At 43.7% G+C, this 23,546-nt stretch overlaps 2 protein-coding genes across 3 annotated transcripts; both read left to right on the top strand.

The window, feature by feature from the left end:
- Window positions 1-861: 861 nt before the first annotated feature.
- CIART (circadian associated repressor of transcription) lies at window positions 862-4,475 on the top strand. Of its 2 annotated transcripts, XM_078072493.1 has the most exons (7): window positions 862-953; window positions 1,527-1,952; window positions 2,121-2,196; window positions 2,426-2,504; window positions 2,617-2,728; window positions 3,111-3,164; window positions 3,836-3,946. In XM_078072493.1, exons 2-6 carry the CDS (start codon window positions 1,587-1,589, stop codon window positions 3,159-3,161), a joined length of 684 nt encoding a protein of 227 aa, XP_077928619.1. In that variant the 5' UTR covers window positions 862-953; window positions 1,527-1,586; the 3' UTR covers window positions 3,162-3,164; window positions 3,836-3,946. The 2 variants fall into 2 exon arrangements, with proteins under 2 accessions (XP_077928619.1, XP_077928618.1); XM_078072492.1 differs by lacking the exon at window positions 3,111-3,164 and having other exon boundaries at window positions 3,836-4,475.
- Window positions 4,476-9,719: 5,244 nt separating this feature from the next.
- On the top strand, window positions 9,720-22,151 carry MRPS21 (mitochondrial ribosomal protein S21). Its single transcript, XM_036098364.2, has 3 exons — window positions 9,720-9,824; window positions 10,251-10,366; window positions 21,828-22,151. The coding sequence occupies exons 2-3, from the start codon at window positions 10,284-10,286 to the stop codon at window positions 22,006-22,008; spliced, it is 264 nt and encodes an 87-aa protein (XP_035954257.1). The 5' UTR covers window positions 9,720-9,824; window positions 10,251-10,283; the 3' UTR covers window positions 22,009-22,151.
- The last annotated feature ends 1,395 nt before the right edge of the window (window positions 22,152-23,546 follow it).

The following is a 23,546-nucleotide window of genomic DNA, read 5'->3' as shown; positions in this document are numbered from 1 at the left end:
ATCAGGGACCTACCCATACTCCTTTCCCTGCGCTAGGAATCCGAGGACCCCGGATAGAAAAGTCAGGAACAACCGAGTTCGGCTTTGACCTCTAGAGTCGTGGCTGGCTGGCATCTGAGCTGGTAACGTGCGTGGCGGGTTATGTAAGGAAAGGGCCGGAGGAGCCGCCCCAGTGGGAGTGCGCGAGAGGACGCGGTGTTCTCGGCAGCAGTCCCCACCCTCCTCACCCAGCAGGGCAGGAGGCACCCAACTTGTAGAAAGAGGAGGCGGAGAGGGTGAAGCAGAGACCCGAGAGTCACGAGGGCCAAGCGGCCCAGAGGGGGAGAGGATACACAGTGGCATACATCCATTCTCTAACACACGTTGCAAACCCAAGTCGCTGACGGCTTCCACGTGCTGCCCTCGTGAGAGGAGGCGCTCAAACGGGAGGGGGGCCGCGGCAGGGGGAGGGCGTCTGCTACCGAGGAGGAGCCCGGAGTCCCACATCCCAACACGCGCGCCTCAGATCGCACAACCAGTCTGCACACTCCAACGGCACGTCTCCTGCCCACCATCATCCTATTTAAGGCCTCGGGCTCCGCCCTTTTCCACTCTTTTTCCATCCTCCTCCTTTTCTCATCACCGGGTCCGGTTCGCAAGCCGCATGTAGGGGCGGGGCACGGAATGCTTCCCTTCCAGCCAATCGTCACCTACCAGCGTCTCTATTGGCCGAGCCCCTGGAGGCTGTAGCAAATGGGATGTGGACTTCAGGAACAAGAGTCACGTGCCACTGGCTAAGCAACCAATGAGGGTGCGAGGTCTGTGTACGCAGGGGGAAGGCACGTGCCCAGCCGCACGTGTCTGGGAGGGGGGAAGGGGCGGGACCCAGTGGGAGAGAGGCGGAGGTGGGCAGCCGAGACCCGCAGAGTTGGAGAAGGAGCAGGAGACAGCCTGGGCTGAGCCGACCGATACAGGTGAGGAGGCTTGCAGGAAAAGGAAGCGATCTGCGCGAGAGGATCAGACCCGGAGGGGGTAGGTTTAGGGACCGAAAGCAGATCTTGGAACTGGGAAGGATAGCATCACGTGGCAGGCGCGACTGTAGAGGGTCCCGGCTCAGGGATCCGGATCAGAAAGATTGGGAAGAGGCGTGAGGTCCCTGTGGGGAGTGGTCCCTACAGGGTCACTGGGTGGGTTACCGGAGATTTAGGGCTCTCCAGCAGCCCTCGCTGCGGGGTCAGGCTGGGAACAGACCTGGCGAACAACTGTCAGGGGAAGGTGTCAAGTCGGGTAATTTACTCTGAACAGAGGGGAGTAAAGAACAGAGTCTGTGTCAGACTAAGAAGCTCTTCTGCGGAGGCCAGAGGGGCAGTCCAGGTTTTTAATTGAGGGGGGCAGGCGGAGGAGATGACTTTTTCTATTGTCTCTGAGACATGTAATGCTGGGGAGGAGAGAAGAGGTATTATCGTCCCATACAGTACACCCCAGTCTCCCGGTCCATTTCCTAATTTCCAGATTATGGTTACAAACTCCCTCGCTTTGCTCTTCAGTTGCAGGTTCCGATCGTTGGGTACTCCCGGAGTTGCTCTCCAGCCCCTGCTTCTGAACCTATGGATTCTCCAGCTAGCATTTCTTCCTGTTCTTCCTACTCTCTCTCTTCCTCTTTTTCCACCTCCCCAGGGAACAGTGACTTTGGCCTCCCCTCCGATAGTGAGGGGGAGGACAAGGTGGCCCGTGGCCCCAGGTCAGACCCTGTTGGGCAAAGGGGAGGTTCTCGGCCCAGCCCCGGTCCTATCCGGTGCAGGCAACGGCCCAAGGTTTCCAGCAACCAACATACAGCGTCTCACTTGGAACAGCGGGGCCTGGCCTCTCCCATGGCAGGATCTGGGGTCAAAAGATCAAGAGATGGTGGATTACAGACCAACATGATCATCCAGGGTTGTACCACAGAAGGAGACCTGCTTTTTGCTCAGAAGGTAAGAGAAAGCAGGGGAAAGTCGACAATACTGGAATGGCTTAGCACCCAGACGGTTAGTAAGGACCCAATGAAGAGAGTGTTGGTTCCCAGATTTGGAGGTGGGGAAGAACAGTACTGTAGGGGCAATTCTCAGTCCTCTCATAGCCTTTGTCCTGTTTTCCTACAGTGTAAAGAGCTACAAGGATTCATCCGCCCTCTCACAGACCTACTGAATGGGCTGAAGATGGGTCGATTTGAGAGAGGTAATTATCTGATTAGTTGCAATTATCTGGCTAGGTTCATCTCTTTCTCTTTCTCTCAATGTTTTAAATGTGTATTTCTCTTAAATCTTCACAGCCTACATTTTTACTTTTCTGCCTCTGTGATTTAATTTCTTTAGGTGAATTTATTTTAACCCTGTTCTTTCCTTCCTTTACCTGACTAAAGTCTTGAATCTCAACCCTTGATGTCTTTCTCTCTCCCTGACCCCAGGATTGAGCAGTTTCCAGCAGAGCGTGGCAATGGATAGAATCCATCGTATTGTAGGTGTTTTGCAGAAGCCACAGATGGGGTAAGTTCCCCTGGTTCTTTCCTCAGTACTTCATAAAAAAGGAGATATCTACGATCCTGTCTTGTTGCTTTTTCACACTTAATGGCTTTTTAAAGAAATGTCTTTTTCACAGGGAACGTTACCTAGGAACCTTGCTACAGGTAGAAGGGATGTTAAAGACTTGGTTTCCTCATATAGCTGCCCAGAAGTCATCACTGGGTAATAGCAGGCATGAGCTGACCAAGGTAAGAACTTCTAAAACTGAGGGGGAGATGGGGATATAAGGAAACGAAGTGTACCTGCAAAAATGGGTTCCTTCTGTTTTCTCTTGAGTCTTTTACTCTTTTCCAACAGGTTTCTTTTCAGGGGAGGGAATGCCTCACCTTCCTTCATTGTCTTGATTCCTGTATGGTTTTTGTTCTATTTTGTTCTGATCACTACAAAGAACTCCATGAAGTTTAACCCTATCCCTCATGTGCAGCTTATCTGCTTTCTGCATAGATACAGAAGGCTTTTTGCCTGGCCAAATGAGTCATGCAGGAAGAGTCCTTAGCTTTTCTCTACAATTCCTTTCTCCTCTGTTGCCCTAAAATTCTTTCCTTCTCCCTCTTTTTACTCCTACCCAAGTATCCTTGTACCAAACCCTCTGGAAGTGTGGGCTTCAAGGACTGGTCATAACAGGTATATCACTGGGAGGGGAGGAGGGCACCCATGGGCACCCACAAAAGGAGTGTTGGATAGATTCTTAGACCCGTTTGGAAGTGACCTATTTTTTGTGCCTTTAAACAATAGGGTATTTATGGGGTACTCAAATTACAGGGAGGGTAAAGTCTCCTATAGGTAATGGACAGTCCTTCTTGTATTCAATCAACCACAGTTATTATTGCTGTGGGAATAACTCATTCAAAAATAGGCAGGAGGATCTTGCCTGCATATTAATTTATATTTCTTGAGAAACTCAACAAAGGGAAATTAAAATTTAAAATGCAGAAATTGGAGAATGATGATTCCAACTAAAAATAGACTTTTAAAAAAGAAGTTCTAAAATGAATTATTTTCTAAATGGTGAGAACCTATGGGACTGTTTGTTTTATTTCGCCTGTCTGGATGTCCAGTGCCTGATATGGTGTGTGGTACATAAAAGCCTTCAAGTATTTGTTAAGTAAATGAAAGTATAACTAGGTTACTAAAACTTTTAATCATCGCCTGGCAGAAAATGAGCTGTTGCATAAAACTGGGTATGTTTGCATTGCAAACAGAGTCCCCCAGGAAAGAAAAGTTTTAAGCAACCTAGTGGAGTTAATCTGAAAGCTCTCTCACATTTTTTTTTTCTTCTCGTCTCCCCCTTCTAGCATCTTCCAAGCCACCACAGTTACTCAGCTGCTTCTTCTCCTGCACCTCCAATGGAAAAGATGGACCAGACACAGCTAGGACATCTGCTCTTGAAACCAAAGCAGCCTTGGCACCTCACTGAATGGCCAACCATGCACCTCACTTGGATCCACACCACTCCAATTTGCAACCCCCCCCTCAGTTCCCCAGGTACCATTTCCTTTAGCCATGGTCCTTTAGGCACTGGAGCCAGCATTGGTGTCATCCTTTTTGTCCAGCACGGAGTGCAGCCCTTCACCCACTCTGCCCCAACCACGCCATCTGCGGTCATCCCTGGTGATCCTAAGAAACTCTCTGGAGAGGGACCTCATTGCCACAGTTTGCCAGTAACTCTGCCATAAGCCTGGAGCTGTACCCTATCTGGTCCTGGTCTACCCACCATGGCCAGAGAGATGACTGTGGGACATCTAGAGCAGATGAGAAGCCATCCTCCAGTTGCTCCTGATGTCCATTTTCTCAACCCCTAATCCAGGACTTGAGACTGTGGTTTCTAATTTGTGTAAATATATGTCTCTCTCATATATATTTTTTACTTTTAATGTGTGCATTTGTGTTGAGGGAAGAGAAGTCCTTTTTGATTAAAGAAATTTTATACCTAAAGAGTTTGTTGATTAAAGGAAGTTGAAACTTTCTGCTTGAAATACCAATATTGATCCTCTGAGCAGCAGAGAAGAAAGGGGATGGGAATGTTTGTGACAGTGAGCTCCAGCAAGTTAGAAGTCTGGATGGGATGATAGAAATCCTATGGAGAGCAAATGAGACTCTGCTGCTGGCTTCCTAGGGACCAGTTACAGGGTTCAGAAAACTTCCTGGGACAGTTACAGGGTTCAGAATTGAGCTTGTGTTTTCATTTAGTCTCAGAGACTAGTACCTTTCCCTTTTGTACTCTTCCAGCTGGCCCAGACTAGCAGGTTCTTCTGCTCTGGGATAGCTCTTTGCTTTGATGGGAGCTGTTGATGCTTGTGGATAAATGCATATGTCATCTACTGTGGCCAGAGGAGGGACACAAGAGCCAGAACAGCCACTGTGGTTGCCAGTTTTGAAGAGGAAGGGGTGCCCTAGAACTGTCATAATGGGGAGTCTCCTCACATGCAGAGCCACATCTTGATTCAAAAAGCTGCAGGAGGGGCGCCAAGGTGGCTCAGTTGGTTAAGCTTAAGCATCTGACTCTTGATTTTGGCTCAGGTCATGGTCTCAGGGTTGTGAGATCAAACCCCATGCTGGGCATGGAGCCTACTTGAGATTCTCTCTCTCCCTCTCCCTCTGCCCCTCCCCCACTAAAATAAATAAATAAATCTTAAATTTAAAAAAAGCTTGCAGCTAAACGTGTGCAAGACTAAGGAAAGCTACCCAGTGTTATCGGGAGGCAAACATGAAAGTCTGTGAATTTATCTGCATCTGCCCTTCTCTGTATATCACTCTGACTTATTTGTCCCAGTTTCCACCAAAACTATGTCTTCTCCCATCCTAAGCCTTGGCAGTGTATCAGACTACTTGGTCATTTTAGTTACTGTTTATTGGCTACTTAGCATGTTTCTCACAGCTGGTTACACATCTTTCCCCTATTTCTCAAGTCTTCCGTTCTCAGGGAATAATTGTCTCTTGATTTCAGAGAACATGACCTCCTTTCTCTTCTATTTTATTTTATTTATTTGAGAGAGAGCATGAGCAGAGAGAGGGGCAGAGGGAGAGGGAGAAGCAGACTCCCTGCTGAGTAAAGAGCTGTGGGGCTCAATCCCAGGACCCCTGAGATCATGACCTAAGCCAAAGGCAGATGCTTGACCAACTGAGCCACCCAGGCGGCCCACATGACCTCCTTTCTAAGGCAAACCTCTCCATTTGTGCTCCTGATTACCTTTCTCCTCTGGAACTTTTGCTGTATCATTTATCCCTTCTTTATCTTGTAACTTCACATTGTTCTTGAATTATTTATTTATTTATTTATTTCTCCTACAAATAATATTTATTCCTCCCACAAGTGGGATCAGGTCTCTCCCTTCAGGAAAACATCTCTTGAGTCTGATTGTCCTCTTTCTTATCTTTTCCTCATATTTTTGACAGTCTAATCTTTCTGACTCCTTTCTACCACTCAAGCCTTAGCCTCCTGCAGCTTAGCTACTGTCACTCTAGTGCACCTTCCAGAGTCACTAATTATCACACAGAATCAGGTATTCTTTTTTTTTTTTTTTTTTAAGATTTTATTTTTCGGGGGTGCCTGGGTGGCTCAGTCGGTTAAGCGTCTGCCTTATGCTCAGGTCATGATCTCGGGCTCCTGGAATCCAGCCCTGTGTCGGGCTCCCTGATCAGCCAGAAGTCCGCTTCTTCCTCTGCCCTTCCCCCTACTTCCCCCCACCCCCACCTGGCTCATGTTCTCTCTCTCTCAAATGAATAAATAAAATCTCTTTTAAAAATTAAAAAAAAAGATTTTATGTATCTACTGAGAGAGCGCACAAGCAGTGGGGAGGGGCAGAGGGAGAAGCCGACTCCCCACTGAGCAGGGAGCCCAATGCCAGGCCTTGATCCCAGGATCCCGAGATTGTGACCCAAAGCTGAAGGCAGACGCTTAACAGACTGAGCCACCCAGGAGCCCCCAGGATCAGGTATTCTAATGTAGCTTCCACCTAATCAATAGCTAGATCCAAGCACAAAGGCTATGTGCTTCATGCCCTCTGTAGCATTTGACACTCTTGATGCTACCTACTGAAACTCTCCTCCCTTGGATCCCATGACAACACACTATCCTAATTCTCCTCTTACCTACCTGGCAGCAACTTCCATATCTCTTAATGGCTCCACTTCTGCCTGCTCTGGAGTGTGGGTGTTCCCTTAGGCTCAGTCCTTGATCCTTTACTCTTCTCTGACTACATTCTTTCACTTAAAGATTTCATCTTTCATGGCTTTATTGCCTCAACTTTGAAGACTTCTGAATCCCCATCTCTAGTCCCACTCTCTCCCCTAGAAGACGTACTGAAAGTTTACACTTCTGCTGAACAATTCTATTTACATGTTATTAACACCTAAATATTGTTGAAAATTTCAGCATTTTAAAGCCAAGAGGTATCATTCACTCCCCTAATTTTTTAGATGAGGAAATTTAGGTGGCTTGTGCAAGACAACACAATGTGGGTACAAAACTCTGGGTTTCCAGTCTGGTGCTTTTTCCGGTGGTCACCAATCAAAATATTATCTTTCCTTTAAAGATGTCCTGTTCTTCCTTTTTATACTCTTTTTCTTCTGTTAACACTGTCTAAGCTACCACTGTTTTTCTAGATAACTGAACTTAAAACTTGGTGCCATTCAGTCACCAAATCCTTTATATACATATATTTATATATATAATATAAATATATATATATGTGTGTGTGTGTGTGTGTGTGTGTGTGTGTATATATATATTTTTAAAGATTTTCTTTGTCAGAGGAGAGCACAAACAGAGGGAGAAGCAGGCTCCCTGCCAAGCAAGCAGCCTGATGTGGGACTCGATCCCAGGATCATGACCTGAACCAAAGGCAAACGCTCAACCTACTGAGCCACCCAGGTGTCTCACCAAATCCTTTTTATTCTGTATTTGGAATGTCTCTTAAAATCCATTTCTTCCTACCCATTTCATTGCCACATCTTTGGCCTAAACTTTAATTATAGCAATAGTCTCTCTTACCTCTAATCCCTTCTCACTGATACCAGATTACTTTTCCTAAAACAGTGTTTTGCATGTCATTTCCTATTCAAATCCTTCAAAGGCTCCTCAGTGCTTTGAGAAGTTCAAAGCCTTCACTCAAAGTCTTTGCTTCTCCTTCTGTTCCCCTACTTGATCCCTCTGTTCGCTTTTTTATTTGCCCTTGATGAACACTGTAAGACTTTTTAACTCTAAACTCTTGTTCACGCTATTCACCTTGCCCAGCCTTTCTTGCTTCTCTCAATTAAACCCTACCCTTCTTTAAGAGACTCACTCAAGTCCTTTTCCCAATTATTCTCTCCACTAAACATGATATATAAGCTGTCTTTGGCCCTTTACTCCATCAAATGAGATCATGCACATGAAGTGCCCATACAAGGTTTGGTATATAACAGATTCTCAAAAATGTTACTTTCCCTCTTCCTTTATTTCAAAAAGAATTTTATATTTTATCCCATTTGATTCCCATGACAAATTTTTTTCCCATGACAAGTTTTGTGTGATTGAGTGCAACTACCCAACTCTGCCATTGTTGCCCAGAGCAGCCATATCTAATAAGGCAAACAAATGAGCACAACTGTGTTCCAATAAGGTTTTATTTACAAAAACAGGAGTGGAACTGGATTTGACCTATAGGCAGTAGATTTCGGACTATGGGTTTAAGTGACATAAGACATATGAGTATCAGAATTTGGACAGAAATCAGATCTCTTAACTTCTAATCCAGTGCTTTTCCATCATATTATCCTTTTGCCTATATAATTTATTTTGCACTTATCATATGCTAACTTGTTTTACTATTTAAAGTTATGTCTACTGTACTGTCTTCTGGTGGTCCAAAGGGCACTGGAATGGTATCAAAACACCTAACAGGGGCGCCTGGGTGGCTCAGTCAGTTAAAGGTCTGCCTTCCGTTCAGGTCATGATCCCAGGGTCCTGGGTTCGAGCCTCACATTGGGTTTCCTGCTCAGCGGGAAGCCTGCTTCTCCCTCTGCCCCTCCCCTTGCTTGTGCATTCTCCCTCTCGCTCGCTCTCTCTCTCAAATAAATAAAATCTTAAAAAAACACCTAACAAAGAGTAGGCATTCAATAAAAGTTTGTTAATAAGCCTAATGATGTCCCAGTCTCGCTCTATTTTGGTACTTTGAACCTGGCTTAACTTATAACACAAGTACCTGCTTGTGTTTTGTTGGGTTTTTTTAAGATTTTATTTATTTGTCAGAGAGAGAGAGAGAGAGAGAGAAGGCGCACTAGCACAATCAGTGGGGAGCGGCAGGCAGAGGGAGAAGCAGGCTCCCCGCTGAGCAAGGTGCCCTGTGCGGGACACTTGTGTATCTTTCTTCTTTTGAGCCTTTCTCTACTGTTTTCCAGTAGCCACTAGATCTGAATTTATGTGAATAACCACAGATGGATATGTAGAAGTAACATATGAATAAAAGAAAATCTGTTTCCACAGTGAAGAAGAAACAAAGGAGATATTTCTACTAGATCTCACTGGGAGGCAAAGGGATAGAAGTTGTCATAAAAGTCTTCAATTCAGGGCGCCTGGCTGGCTCAGTCCGTGGAGCACGGGGCTCTTGATTTCGGGTGGTGGGTTCGAGCCCCACCTTGGGTGTGGAGATTGCTTAAGAACAAAAATCTTAAAAAAAAAAAAAAGTCTTCAATTCTAAAACCTGCAGGCGTTTCCCAACTCTTTGTTTAGTAATTTCACTTTATTTAGTGAAATGCCTGGGCATATGATGTTATAGGAAACTCACGGTATGTTCATTTCGTTTCTTTTCCTTAGTTTTTAAGCAGATGAGGGGCGTGAAGCTGTTTTTTCCGGAGAGCAGATCTCAAAGAATCTGTGTCCTTTGAGAAAACAGGAAGCGTGTTCAGGAAGCTTTGCCTATTTCTCTCATTTTCCTTCCAGAAAAAGAAATGCCTTAAATATCTATTACAGATTTGATAGGATTAGGGGGTACGGAATCGCGCTGACCTTCTCAGAGACCGAAGGATGAGAAAACGAGAACCTGTTTTGGGCGAATTTAAGGCAACGAAAATCTTGCTTTGTCAGGTGTCGAGTCCGGGCTGGAGGCGTGGGGAGTCTGGCGGGGGGGCGTCGGGGAAGGGGGCGTGGAGAAGCCATCAACTGGAGCCAGGAAGAATGTTGCCATGGTTTCCAAGCAGTTTTTCTCCTTCCAGCCTGGATTTCTTCGCGCGGCGCAGGAGATGACGTCTTTCCGCTTCCGGCCGCGAGGTAGCTTTGTGGCGGCTGGTTCCTGAGGGAGTTGGGTGAGGATCTGGGGTTGGGGATGGGGAAAGCAAAGCGGGTATGGTGGGAGGGGAAGCTTGCGCGAGAAAGACTTCGTACCCAACTCCCACCCCCAAGCCCTCCTGGGGCGGAGAGCGGTAACTGGAGTACCCTGTGGCGTCCGGATCCTCCCGTGCCCGGCCACGTACATCCCCGTGATGACGCCCTGCTACCATCTCTTTTCTTCCCTGTGCTAGGATTGTATTGGCAAAGAGAACTAGGCAGTCTTGATTATGATTAGCGTATGATCTCTAGGATATGAAGAATTCCACGTGCCCCTGTGTCCCTTGTTCCTGGGCACGTTGCTTTTCCAGACCCTGAGTAAGCCATGCGGTAGAGTGTGCATTCTGCTCTGTTTCTCTTTCTTACCTGGTCTCTATACTTTGCCTTTATCCATTATCCTTTAGGTCCTGCAGAGTGAAGATTTAAATTCCAAGGTCATGGCAAAACATCTGAAGTTCATTGCCAGGACTGTGATGGTACAGGAAGGGAACATAGAAGGTGCATACAGGACCCTAAACAGGTAACCAGAATCGTGCCTAGACAAGCTCTCTTGGGAAGTGCTTGGGTGGTTATTCTCTCCCTTCCCCTGTCATAGATTGTTCTCAAACCTCCGCCAGCCCAGGTATTCAGCCTCTTGAAACTTTTCAGCCCCTTAGTTTATTATCTTAAAAATGAAGTTTTTCCCCAAAACCTAACTGTATGGGGTTTGTATATACAGAGCCTGAATTCTCTCCCCCAAGACTTAAGGAACCCAAAGGGAAAATAAAAATATAAAGTTGCTGGGAAGCAGGAACGTAGTACATGATAAATAGAAGGTCGAGGGAAGGATTGGTGTAGGGCAAGGCTAATGGAAAGATGAATTGAGATTTGGGATCTTGGAGAAGGAAGCAAGGGATGGAAAAGTGTATCAGGTTTAAAGGAAGGTTACAGCAAAAGCAAAAACATAAAGGTGGAAATGAACTGGGAGTAGAAGACCTGTTTTGAAAGGTTTTGAATGCTAGACTAAGAGATATAGAAGGGCTGTAATAAAGAATACCTTAACGTCATACGTTCTCAGGCCAATAGTTCCTTAGTCTTCCCTTATCATTGGTTGTAAGGATTTTGACTTTCTGGCTTGCTTCATCATTTTCTGTCCCCAGTGTGAAAGAAACAAATGCTTGTTGAGTTGAATTATCAAAGAATTGTATGAAAGAGATCTTTTTTTTTTTTAAAGATTTTATTTATTTGTCAGAGAGAGAGACAGAGCACAAGCAGGGGGAAAGGCAGAGGCAGAGGGAGAAGCAGGCTCCCCGCTGAGTAAGGAGCCCGATGTGGGACTCGATCCCAGGACCCCGGGACCATGACCTGAGCCGAAGGCAGCCGCTTAACTGACTGAGCCACCCAGGCGTCCCTGTATGAAAGAGATCTTAAGAGAATATATGAGCTGGCCTTCTGCCTTAAGGCCAGTAAGGTGGTAGCTTTATTACACAAGTAAGGGAAGCTTTGGACATGTAAATTATGTTTCTTGGATTACACAATTATTGAATGGTGGAGAGGAGCATAAAACACACCTTTCTACTACAGTGTTCTTTGCTTTTATGTCACTAGATTGTTTACTAGTTCCTGTGGAAATGTAGACACCTATGGCAGTCATTTTCCAGTTAAGAATCTTTATTTCATTGGATTTATTAGTGGGGTTCTTGAGGGCTGAGAGGATAAATGAAAGAGAAACTAGTTCTTAGCAAAGAGTTTTAGGTGTGGAGGGTTGGATGGCAGAAGACCATAGTTAATGAGGACAAAGATGCTGTCAGAAGCTGTAATTTTGAAGCAGTTGCAAGCTCAAGATGAATTGTGTCTTTTAAGGATCTGGTCTTAGGTCATCCCCATTACCTCATTCAATGTCTGTGCATACCAGTCATATCCTTACACAGAAGGTGTTCCCTAAAGATAATCAGTTAAGTACTATGTGGTAAGATACCCTATATCATTTTTTTCTATCGCTGCTCATTCCCAGCTCTTTCCTATTTCAGACCTAGTGGCATGTCTGTGAGAGGGTCAGAATGTCTAATGACCTTTCTCTGTCCCTATATTATAAGCACAAAAAGAATGTCTTTATAGACTCAGTAGTGAATTAGCTAGTGAGATGAAATGCTGAATTTGGGAAAAGGAAGTCTTGTAGATTTCTCCACCCTTTTTCTGATCTTTTCCTGTAAGTCTTTGTATGATTTTTTTGTGTGTGTGTGGATTTAGATGGGTCTGTTAGCCAGGGTGATTGAGATGTTTGTATTATTGAGGGATGTCAAAGGCCAGCTGTTACTTGATGGTAAAACAGATTTCCAAAGGTTTAGCTTTAGTTCCCCTAACCTCCCCTGTTCCTAAAGTGCAAATAACACAAAAGCAAAAATTTGATTTTTAAGAAATGAGCTACTTTGGCAAGGAATGAAAAAACAATTTATGGTGCAAGATTATTTATTAAACCATTTCTTATATTTGTATCAAGAAAGTAGCTACAACTTTAATACTTTTGACCAAAGCCATGGCTTGAATATAAGAGCACAGAACTCCCTTCCCCGGGTGTCTGGGTGGCTCAGTCAGTTGAATGACCGTCTCTTGATTTCAGCTCAGGTTATGATCTAAGTCTAAAAAAAAAAAAGAGCACAGACCCTTAAGCAGACTGCCCGGTTCAGATAGATCTCTGCTCTGCCATTTATTAGCTTCATGATCTATGGTACGATACTTAATGTCTCTCTGCCTCAGTTTCTTCATCTGTAAAGTGGAACTAGTAATAGTACCTGCCTCTTGGGGTTGATATGAGTATTAAATTAGTTAGTATGATTAAATTGCTTAGAACAGTGTTTGGCACATTGTACGTTAGCTATTATGATAAGTTGGAAGTCATTGTAAGGAAGTTTTTACCCTTTTGGTTTTGCTTGTGGGTGATTTATTTATCTATTTTGAATGGTTAAGTTTACTTTAGCTGTTTTTTCTCTATCTTCCTTGATCATTAGGTTATGCTCAAGGTGGCCTGGAGATGAAAAAATGAGAAAATTGAGCTTTATTTTTTTAGGACAATCCAGTTTGCTGCTAATACTGGAATGACTTTTTTTTTTTTTTAAGATTTTATTTATTTATTTGACACACAGAGACAGCGAGAAAGGGAACACAAGCAGGGGGACTGGGAGAGGGAGAAGCAGGCTTCCCGCTGAGCAGGGAGCCCAATGCGGGGCTCGATCCCAGGACCCTGAGATCATTACCTGAGCTGAAGGCAGACGCTTAATGACTGAGCCACCCAGGCGCCCCTGGAATGACTTTTCTTATAGACAGTGATACTTTCCAACCAAGTGTCTTCTATTTAGCCTATTGCTACTCTCATTTTGAAATAATAGCATTTATTCCCTCTGTATGCTCTGCTCTTTCATCTCTATTTCTAGTTATAAAAATTTAAAACCTGAAAAACAAAATATTCCTAATTTCCTGCCTGAAGGAGTTGATCCTCTTTCCATTGATGTCAGACCTGAAGAAAACATTAGGCCTTCTACCTTCTGAGACACCTTTCTGATGTCTTTGTCTGGGATCATTCTAATTAACTTAGAATCAAACCTCTATATATCTGCATCTTCCAAAATGCAATATATTTTAATTTTAATCAACATTAGAGTTTTTCTTTTCCTGTTTTTTTTTTTTCTTTTTTTCATTTTATCTAAAAATCCTTCCTGATTCCAGATGCAAGTGGGTGGCAGGTGAAGGAAGAATAAATAAATGGCAGAAGATGAGGCATGTTTGGATTCTTTCTGCCATCTGGCCTGGCCTGGTACTATCTCAGTTCTTGTTCTTAGGAATCTGTTTTCATATCCCTCTCTGTCTCTCTTTTTTTTTCTCTCTCTTTCTTTCTTTTTTTTTTTTTTTAATTCATTGCCATTGCATCTGTTCTAGGGCTAGCACCTCCACCCCTATTCAAGTTAAAATTGGTGCTCTGGGCAAATGCATCAAATTTATCCAGAGACTTTTGTCTCTGGATTATACCCTTGGCACACTGTCAAATATCCTAATTAAGAAACATGGCATTACTGGGGAGCCTGGGTGGCCTGGGTGGCTCGTTCGGTTAACTGGCAGACTCTTGATTTTGGCTCAGGTTATGGTCTTGGGGTTCTGAGATCAAGCCCCACGTCAGGCTCCTTGCTCATCGAAGAGTTGGCTTGAGGATTCTCTCTACCTCTTCCTCTGCCCCTCCCTCCACTTCTGGTGTCTCTTCCCATCCCACCCCCCCAAAATAAATAGATAAATCTTTACAGAAAAAAGAAACACGGCATTACTTTTTCTTCATTTCAGGGATTAAAACACCAATTTAGGAACAGCTTTTGGGGAAAAATTATATAGTACTTAAAAAGAAAGAATTTGATCAGAAAGAAGAGGAATGGTTGGAAAGAAAAATAGACAAAAAGATTCAAGTCCCAGAGACTCAGGGCCTCAGGTATGATGATCTCTTTTTGGCTTCCTTATGAATTTAGAAAATTCATACTTTGTGGCTGGGATTATCTAGGAAAGCAGTGCAAGATGTGCATGTTGTTGGGGTGCTTGGTGGTCCAGTCAGTTAAGCACCTGCCTTCGGCTCAGGTCATGATCTCAGGGTCCTGGGATCGAGCCCCATGTCGGGCTCCCTGCTCAGCGGAGAGCCTGCTTCTCCCTCTGCTTCTGCCCCTCCACCCGGCTTCTCTCTCTCTCCTCTCAAATAAATAAATAAAATCTTTGAAAAAAGAATTAAAAAAAAAAAAAAGAGCATGTTGTTAGAAGGTGCCAGGTTGGAGCAAGTGTTACAGTAGTAATTTTTATAGTCTTTCGGGAGGATACTTATTTTGTCAATTGGCGTTCAGTCTTTAGGAAGCTATATTTCTCTTCCTTTTAATCTTGGAATATTAAATATATATGCTATAAATTGTATTTTAGCTTCAGGGGGAGAAAATGGGCAAATATTTTGCTCTTAGAATGATTCTCTAGGCAAGGAGTTTAAGCATGAAAATGTGAGCCAGCTGGTTCTGGGGTATCCCAGTCTTCCTGTCAAACACAGTATTTTCTGATGCACTTTTCTTATTTTTCTCTGCTTTTTCTTAATGACCTCTCTGGCCACCTTTTCTGTATTACACCTTTTCTGTACTCTGTATTCTGTATTACACCCCAGGCCTCTCCGTATCTCTTCCAGCTTTCTGATGGTTGGTAGTTTAAAAATGAGTTGCATGTCCTGTGGTCTAATTACAACAGTAGGCAGGAGAGCAAATGAGATAAGAGGGAGGTGGTTAAAGCTTTGGTGTGTTTGGAGCACAAAGGCAGTCTTACAAAGGAAACAGCCTATGTGTCTGTCCAGTGAGACCACCACAAAATGCTTGTTGTATAACCAAGAGCCCTGATTCCTGCCCTGAGATAAGGAGATGGAGAGTGGGGGTTGCTAGGAAGCCCTGTATGATTGGCTGGCCCCCAAGCAAGGAAAGGCAAGCACACTGGAAGTGTGCCTAGTTGACCTCTTTTATTCCCGGTAGGCAAGCTTCTGGGCCCAGTGAGTCCTTGTGCATACACGTTATCCTGGCGTAGGCTGGCTACGCTGACATGTGAGTTTGCCACTTCCAACCTCCCCCAGTCCGGGCAGCTCAGCTCCTTTTACATAATCTGATGAATTTAACTAAAATTGGCAGCAGATTTCTCCTTCAGTGTTAGGTTGCCAAGCGCCCAAACTCCAAGCTGATTTGTTTACTCTAAAGCCCTTGGTCTGCTCGTCCTTGAACTACCTTTGGAAGCAGAAGCATCATTAGTAACATCTCTCTATTTACTTCATTAGTTCTACAAAGCTCTTTCTGCATCCTTTTTTATTAGAAGTATATTGAGTAGATGCCTCTACTGTAGGGACTGGAGCTTTTGAAGGTAATCTGTGCTTTTTTAGGATAACTGGAAAGAACTGGGTAAGGCTTAGCTAGTGTAGTTAGAACCATCCAGGAACACCATTTAGCAACCCCATGGACCATGATCTTTTCATTCTTTCCCTTCCTCCATTCTTAGATCATTTTACTTTTTTCTTATCTTGCTTTTTTTTGGCTGACCACACAGGCATTTACTTGGTAAGGTGATCACTTTTTTTTTTTTTAAGATTTTATTTATTTGAGATAAAGAGAGAAAGAGAGCACGAGCAGGGGGGCAGAGGGAGAAGCAGGATCCCCACTGAGTAGGGAGCCCCGATACGGGGCTGGATCCCAGGACCCTGAGATCATGACCTGAGCCGAAGGCAGAGGCTTACCGGACTGAGCCACCCACGTGCCTGGTAAGGTGATCACTTCTGTTTCAAACCCTTTGAAACCCCAGTAGGATACCTGACTGAGTATATGTCTGAACTCCCTCTTCCTTTTGCAGTTTTCTTTCATCACACTTTTAAACTGTCTTTGTCAAAAATAAATAAACTGTCTTTGTCATTCCAATAGGATCCTCTTCCTAGTGAAGTCATATCCAGTGTCCCTGTTTTTTTTTAATAGTCTCTCCTCAAACCCAGTTTCCGTGTCCTTTTTATATTATATATCCAATCTTTTTCTTTCAGAGAGTTTTCTGTTGTTTCTCTAATATACTAGACTAGTCCAAAATGTGGCCTTCATTAGACGGCAGCAAACAAGATCTAGACAAATTAAAGCTTAGATCTTTGGATCATTCCTTTCCCAACAGTGTGCCATGTCTTTGTGGCTCCCATCTTTTTTTTTTTTTTTTTTTTTTTAAGATTTTATTTATTTATTTGACAGAGAGAGATAGCGAGAGAGGGAACACAAGCAGGGGGAGTGGGAGAGGGAGAAGCAGGCTTCCAGCCAAGCAGGAAGCCCGATGCGGGGCTCGATCCCAGGACCCTGGGATCATGACCTGAGCCGAAGGCAGACGCTTAACGACTGAGCCACCTAGGTGCCCCTCCCATCTTTTTATCTGGATTCTACTTCTAGCTCCATTTTGTGATCTTGGGCAGGTCATCCTCTCTGGACTGTTTCCTACTCTGTAAAAAGATGACATTGCCTGCTTCTTTAATTTTATAGGATTGTATTAGGATCATGGATGTGAAAATGCTGTCTAAACTCTAATGTGCCATCTTAGGAAAGGTAATATTATTGAGGCTTTCTGAGCTATTATTCCCAAGAACTGTGTCTATAATAAAGCCTCTTAATCCCCTGAGCTGTGGACATGTGTCAGTCACCTAGAAGATTCATTTTTATGAATTCATTTTATGAATCTTTACTGATAATATGCTCTTTGCCAAGCATTATGTTAAATATAAAAATGACTTCATTTTCAAAAATGAATACAAAAATAAATAATTTCTAACCTTAGAAAGCACACACCCCAATAAGGGAGATTTTATTTATTTATTTGAAAGAGAGAATACGAGCAGGAGGAGAGGGAGAAGACCCCAAGCAGACTCTGTGCTGAGTGCAGAGCCCGACGCAGGGCCCCATCCCAGGACCCTGAGACCGGAGCCAAAATCAAGAGTCAGATGCTTAACCGACTGAGCCACTCAGGCGCCTCAGCAATCTATGTTTTAATGGGTTATCCAGGTGATGGCTGCAGGCTGAAGTTTGAGGACCACTGTGCTTTGGGAACAGAAGGAAGGAGTGATCACACTCTATTGTAATTCTTGTATAATTATCTTCTTTACTAGACTGCAAGGGTAGGGAACCATGTTTAAGCTTGTTTTCTGTCCTCAGCATTTAACACAATGTCTGGTACCAAGTTGGAATTCCATAAACATTTAGTGATTAAATGATCAGTTAGATGTTTATTTCTGTAGTCCAGGTATAAGATGGTAAGGACCATAATTAGAGCTGTGGCCATAGGAAAGGAGAGAAGAAAGAGATCTGAGGTTATAGAATTCTTGGGTTATAGAATTTATAGGATACGGTAAGTGTGGATGTGGGAAGTAAAAGAGAAGGCCTAGTCCAGGAACATGCTGAGATTTTTAGCTTGAGTAATTGCTGATGTCATTAATAGTATAGAGGAGGAAAAATAGATTTTAGGAGGAGACAGTAACTTTGGTCTTTGTAGGGTTTTTTGTGTGTTTTTTAAATGTACAGAACTTTATTACTCAAAAATGCGAACCATCATCTGAGCTTTCAGTGAGTCATAGTCACTGACCACAGATCATGGTCTTTATAGGTTTTGAGGCAATTGGAAATAACAGTCTAGCTCTAAGGTAAGATTGGGACTAGAGATAAAAAGATTCATGGTGGCGCCTGGGTGGCTCAGTCGTTAAGCGTCTGCCTTCGGCTCAGGTCATGATCCCGGAGTCCTGGGATCGAGCCCCGCATCGGGCTCCCTGCTCTGCGGGAAGCCTGCTTCTCCTTCTCCCACTCCCCCTGCTTGTGTTCTCTCTCTCGCTGTGTATCTCTCTCTGTCAAATAAATAAACAAAATCTTTAAAAAAAAAAAAAAAAAGATTCAGGAGTCGGGCGCCTGGGTGGCTCAGTCGTTAAGCGTCTGCCTTCAGCTCAGGTCATGATCCCAGGGTCCCGGGATCGAGTCCCGCGTCGGGCTCCCTGCTCCATGGGAGGCCTGCTTCTCCCTCTCCCACTCCCCCTGCTTGTGTTCCCTCTGTCGCTGTGTCTCTCTCTGTCAAATAAATAAATAAAATCTTTAAAAAAAAAAAAAAAAAGATTCAGGAGTCAACAGTATCTGTGTCAGTTCTCAGGTGGGGCTCTATATTAGAATTACCTGGGAGTTTTTTAAAACATTTCTAGTGCATAATTCCATGCTAGACCACTTAAATCAGAATCTTTGAGGAATGGGGCCCAGGAATCAGTACTTTTTTTTTTTCCTTAACATTTAATTATTTGAGAGAGAGTGTATGAGCGCAAGCCCGTGAGGTCTGCGCAAGTCAGGGGAGGTGCAGAGGAAAGAATCTCTAAGCCGACTCCTGCTGAGCGTGGAGCCTCCTGCGGGGCTTGCTCCCAAGACCCTGAGATCATGATCCAAACTGAAACCAAGAGTCAGCTGCTCAACCAACTGAGCCATCCAGGCGCCCCAGGAATCAGAACTTTTTAAAAACCTTTTAGGGGATAATTCCATTGTGCATTAGTGTTGAGGCTCACTGGTAAAGGTTAAGGAAGTCATGTAGAACCAGAAAGAAGGAGGTTTTTAGTCAGAATCTGGAGGGGGGATACCAACATTTAAGAGTAAATTAAGGAAGGGGGGGAATCGGAGGGGGAGACGAACCATGAGAGACTATGGACTCTGAGAAACAAACTGAGGGTTCAAGAGGGGAGGGGGGTGGGGGGATGGGTTAGCCTGGTGATGGGTATTAAAGAGGGCACATATTGAATGGAGCACTGGGTGTTATACGCAAACAATGAATCATGGAACACTACATCAAAAACTAATGATGCAATGTATGGTGATTAACATAACATAGTAAAATTAAAAAAAAAGAGTAAATTAAGGAATAAGGGTAGCAAAGGAGACCCTTTGTGGGCCAGGATATGGAGTCTATTTTAGTTTTTGGTGCCTTACTTCTCTATTGTAAGATTCTAGTGTTGGAGCCACATGACTTCTGGGCATGACTATGTTTCCAATAGAACCTGAATTATCTGCTTCTCCTGCTTCTGGGAATTTGCAGTAATTCCCTTGCCCCCATCTTCCTACCACTAACACCTAGACAAACTGATTTATACAAATAATGATTTTCTAGTAGCCTATAAAGCATTCTTGATATTAAACAGCAGCAGCCTGGGAGAGGATCCCATAGGACAGTGGTTCCCATGTCTATTCACATTTGTTATTTACCCAAAGCTCACATCTTTTCAAGTTCATGTTCGATCTATAGTTGTTATCTTGGGCTTTGTGGTATAACATAGCAGCAAGAAATAGGGCTTCCCACTGGGCAGAAGTAGCTGGTGGTTTCTTTTATTTTGATTTTCTTTTTCCTCTATTCCCCTTCTTCTACTTAACCTCCTTATCTCCAACTGTGTTTGTGACTTAACTTTTTACCTGTAATGAAAGAACAGGGTGAGCAGGAGAGGGCCCATGTAAACAATGCCAGAAATGGAGGGCAGCAGCAGCAGATGCCTCTAGACCTCCTTAGGACCGACTGGTGATGGATTGAGAGGGAGCAACAAATTACAGATTGGAGCCAGAGTTCTCAGGAGCCTAGGGATTGAGTAGTTTATAAAAGAAGCTCCAGTGTCTTTGTGGAAGAACAAAGAGGTAAGTTTGAGTTAGATGTGTTATTAATCCAACAAGAGTACCCTATGAGCCAGCAATTGCACTACTAGGTATTTACCCAAAGGATACAAAATATAGGTTCAAAGGGGTATGTGCACCCCTACGTTTATAGCAGCATAATCAACAATAGCCAAACTATGGAAAGAGCCCAAACGTCCATAGACTGGTGAATGGATAAAGAAGATGTGGGGTGTGTGTGTGTTACTCAACCATCAAAAAGAGTGAAATCTTGCCATTTGCAATGATGTGGATGGAGTATTATGCTAAGTGAAATAAGTCAGTCAGAGAAAGATAAATACCATATGATTTCACTCATATGTGGAATTTAAGAAGCAAAACATATGAACATATGGGAAGGGAGAAAAAAGAGAGAGGGAAGCAAACCATAAGAGACTTAACGATAGAGAACAAACTGAGGGTTGATGGAAGGAGGTGGGCAAGGAATGGGCTAAATGATGAGCACTGGGTGTTGTATGTAAGTAATGAATCATTAAATTCTACTTCTTTTTTTTTTTTTTTAAAGATTTTATTTATTTATTTGAGAGAGAGAAACACAGCGAGAGAGGGAACACAAGCAGGGGGAATGGGAGAGGGAGAAGCAGGCTTCCCGCCGAGCAGGGAGCCTGATGCGGGGCTCGATCCCAGGACCCTGGGATCATGACCTGAGCCGAAGGCAGATGCTTAATGACTGAGCCACCCAGGCGCCCCTCATTAAATTCTACTTCTGCAACCAATATTATACTATATGTTAACTAACTAGAATTTCAATAAAAATTTGAAAAGAAAAAAATATATATCCAACAAGAGGAACTGCATTGCAAGGAATTGGATGGGCAGGAAAAAACACATTGAGCTCAGTTTTACAGACCCTTAAAGAGTAATAAAACATAGTTTCTTCCTTCAGAGATTTTCAGTCTAATGAGGGAGATATTTGTATAAATAACAGAATGAAGGAATGAAATAATCGTTAAGTAGGTATACAGTAAAATAAATTATTTCCTCTAAGAAGATATTCTTTTTAGAGAGGTGGCATCTAAGTTTGGCATCAAAAAGATGAAGAAAATTTTACTCAGAAGGTTGGCAACTGGAGGTGAGGGTGGCATTCTAGATTGAGGAAGCAGCATGAATAAAGACTTGGTATTAGAGTGTGTTCAGTAGTCAGCAAAGTAGTGTGGTACATGGGGAAAATGATGGGTGAAGCTGTTACTTAATACTCTCATTTGTATCATTGGTGTGATGAAGGCCTCTTCTCTCCTTGTATTAAGTAGGCCCAGGGATATCTCAGGCCTACAGACTTCCCTCTCTCACTGTGTCAGTTGTGTCAGTTAAACTGTAGGGATGGGGTAGCATTTGTCACTAAGGACCAATTAGGAATCACCCCTAATGATTTGTTTTTCCTACTACAAATGACTCACCCCATCTGAAGATTCTGAAATGATCCCTTGGTTGAGAATCACTGCCATAGAGAGCCACTGTTCTTAAGGACTGTGTCACATCCCTCAGGTGTGCTGTGGGAGAATAAAGGTTGAAAATATGACCCTGACTATGAACTCCCCAAGAGCAAGGACTGTGTCATTAATTGCTTTGTTATTTCCCACAAATTCCTATTTGGGGATTGCCTCTATAAGTAGGCAGTTAAAGCTATATAACCACCATTTCACATCATAATTTTTATAGACACCAGTTGTTTGGTCAGTTGACTTCTGGCCATCTGTGAAATTGGAAAAGAATAATAATGAGCCCAGGTTTCTAACTTCATTGCCTGCCTTTATACAGAATCCTCACCATGGATGGGCTCATCGAGGACATTAAGCGACGGCGGTACTATGAAAAGCCTTGTCGCCAACGACGACGGGAAAGCTACGAAACCTGTCGGCGGATCTACAACATGGAAATGGCTCGCAAGATCAACTTCTTGATGCGAAAGAATCGGCTGGATCCATGGCAGGGCTGCTGAGGCCTGTGGATAGTAGGCCCAGTATGAAAATCCCTATCCAGCTGTCTCCTTTCTTTCTCCAATCCCATTTTCTCTTACCTTTCTTATAATAAATTCAATCACGTATGTGCAAGAAGGCCTGCATATATAGAAGCAATCCCATAGTCAGCAGTGGACCCTCTCTTTTATTATGTGAAGGAGAAACTAAGTCAAAAAGTAATCTAGGAGTAGAGTGGTGGTTGCCAAGGGCTGGTTGGGAATGGGGATTTAGTGTTTAATGGGTACGGAATTTCAGTTGGGGAAGCTGAAAAAGTTCTAGAGACAGATGGTGGTGATACTTGCACAACAATGTGAATGTACTTAGTGCCACTGAACTGTACACTTGCATGGTGAAAATGGCAAATTCCATATATATTTAGCTATAATAAAAATTTTTTAAGTAGTCTAGGAGAGGTGAGGAACTTTTCTAAAATGTAGTGGAATATATCTACCATTTCCTACTCAATTCTTACGAAACCCAAAGCAAGACATTATTGGAAGAGCATCTGTTACTCTTTACTGAATTGTCCCCTCCTACCAACTGTTAGATAAAAGGGCAGGAGAGGAGGCATCTACGTATTTGGAATAAATTTTGCTACTGAAACACCCATCAACCAGACTAGAGTGCTGGAATCCTTATCCAGAGGAATCCTTTTTTTTAAAAAAAAGATTTTTATTTATTTATTTGACAGAGAGAGACACAGCGAGAGAGGGAACACAAGCAGGGGGAGTGGGAGAGGGAGAAGCAGGCTGAGCAGGGAGCCCGATGTGGGGCTTGATACCAGGACCCTGGGATCATGACCTGAGCCGAAGGCAGACGCTTAACGACTGAGCCACCCAGGTGCCCCTATCCAGGGGAATCCTAAGACAAATCTAACATTCACTCCTGTTTCCTGTCTTTCCTTTAGTTTTCCTAAAGAAGGCTAATGAAGGGATAGTGGAGAAGAAATAAAGCAGTAGGTGGATGGTAGAAAAGAAGGAATGGGCGAGTATTAAGAGATATAAGGGCACAGAGCCAGAAATATCTACAGCAGTGATTCTCAAAAGTGTGGTCTTCAGATCAGCAGTATCAACATCACTCAGTTAATTGGTTGAAATGCAAATTCTAGGACCTACTTTAGACTTTCTGAATTGGAAATTGGGAGTTAGAGCCCAGTAATCTATTTTTACAAGCCCTGCAGGTGATTCTGATGCCTGCTAACATTTGAGAACCCCTGCCCCATCCTACTCCGTTTCCAGGCAGAGGTCCCCACTATCACCCCTACTTCTGCTCAACAGGCATTCTTGGGTGTGTGATCTCTGTGGGAAGACTAGCAGCTCTGCTTCCTTTCCTGCGGTCTGTTTCCTTTGGCCTTGCTCCCGTGACAGCCACACTACTAGTATAAGGAGAGTTGGTGCCAGCCCCTGTAGGAGAACACAGTAGGTAGGTGGAGCGACTAGCCCATCTCTCCTCACCCAGGCTCCAGCCCTCAGTGTGGTGTTTAAAAAGGAGGTAAACAGCAGACTGCCAAGCACCCTGT

This window comes from Halichoerus grypus, chromosome 5 (assembly GCF_964656455.1).
Source record: "Halichoerus grypus chromosome 5, mHalGry1.hap1.1, whole genome shotgun sequence".
NCBI classification, from domain to species: Eukaryota; Metazoa; Chordata; class Mammalia; order Carnivora; family Phocidae; genus Halichoerus; species Halichoerus grypus.
The sequence above is the reverse complement of the archived record's forward strand: the minus strand, read 5'-3'. Positions and strand labels throughout refer to the sequence as shown.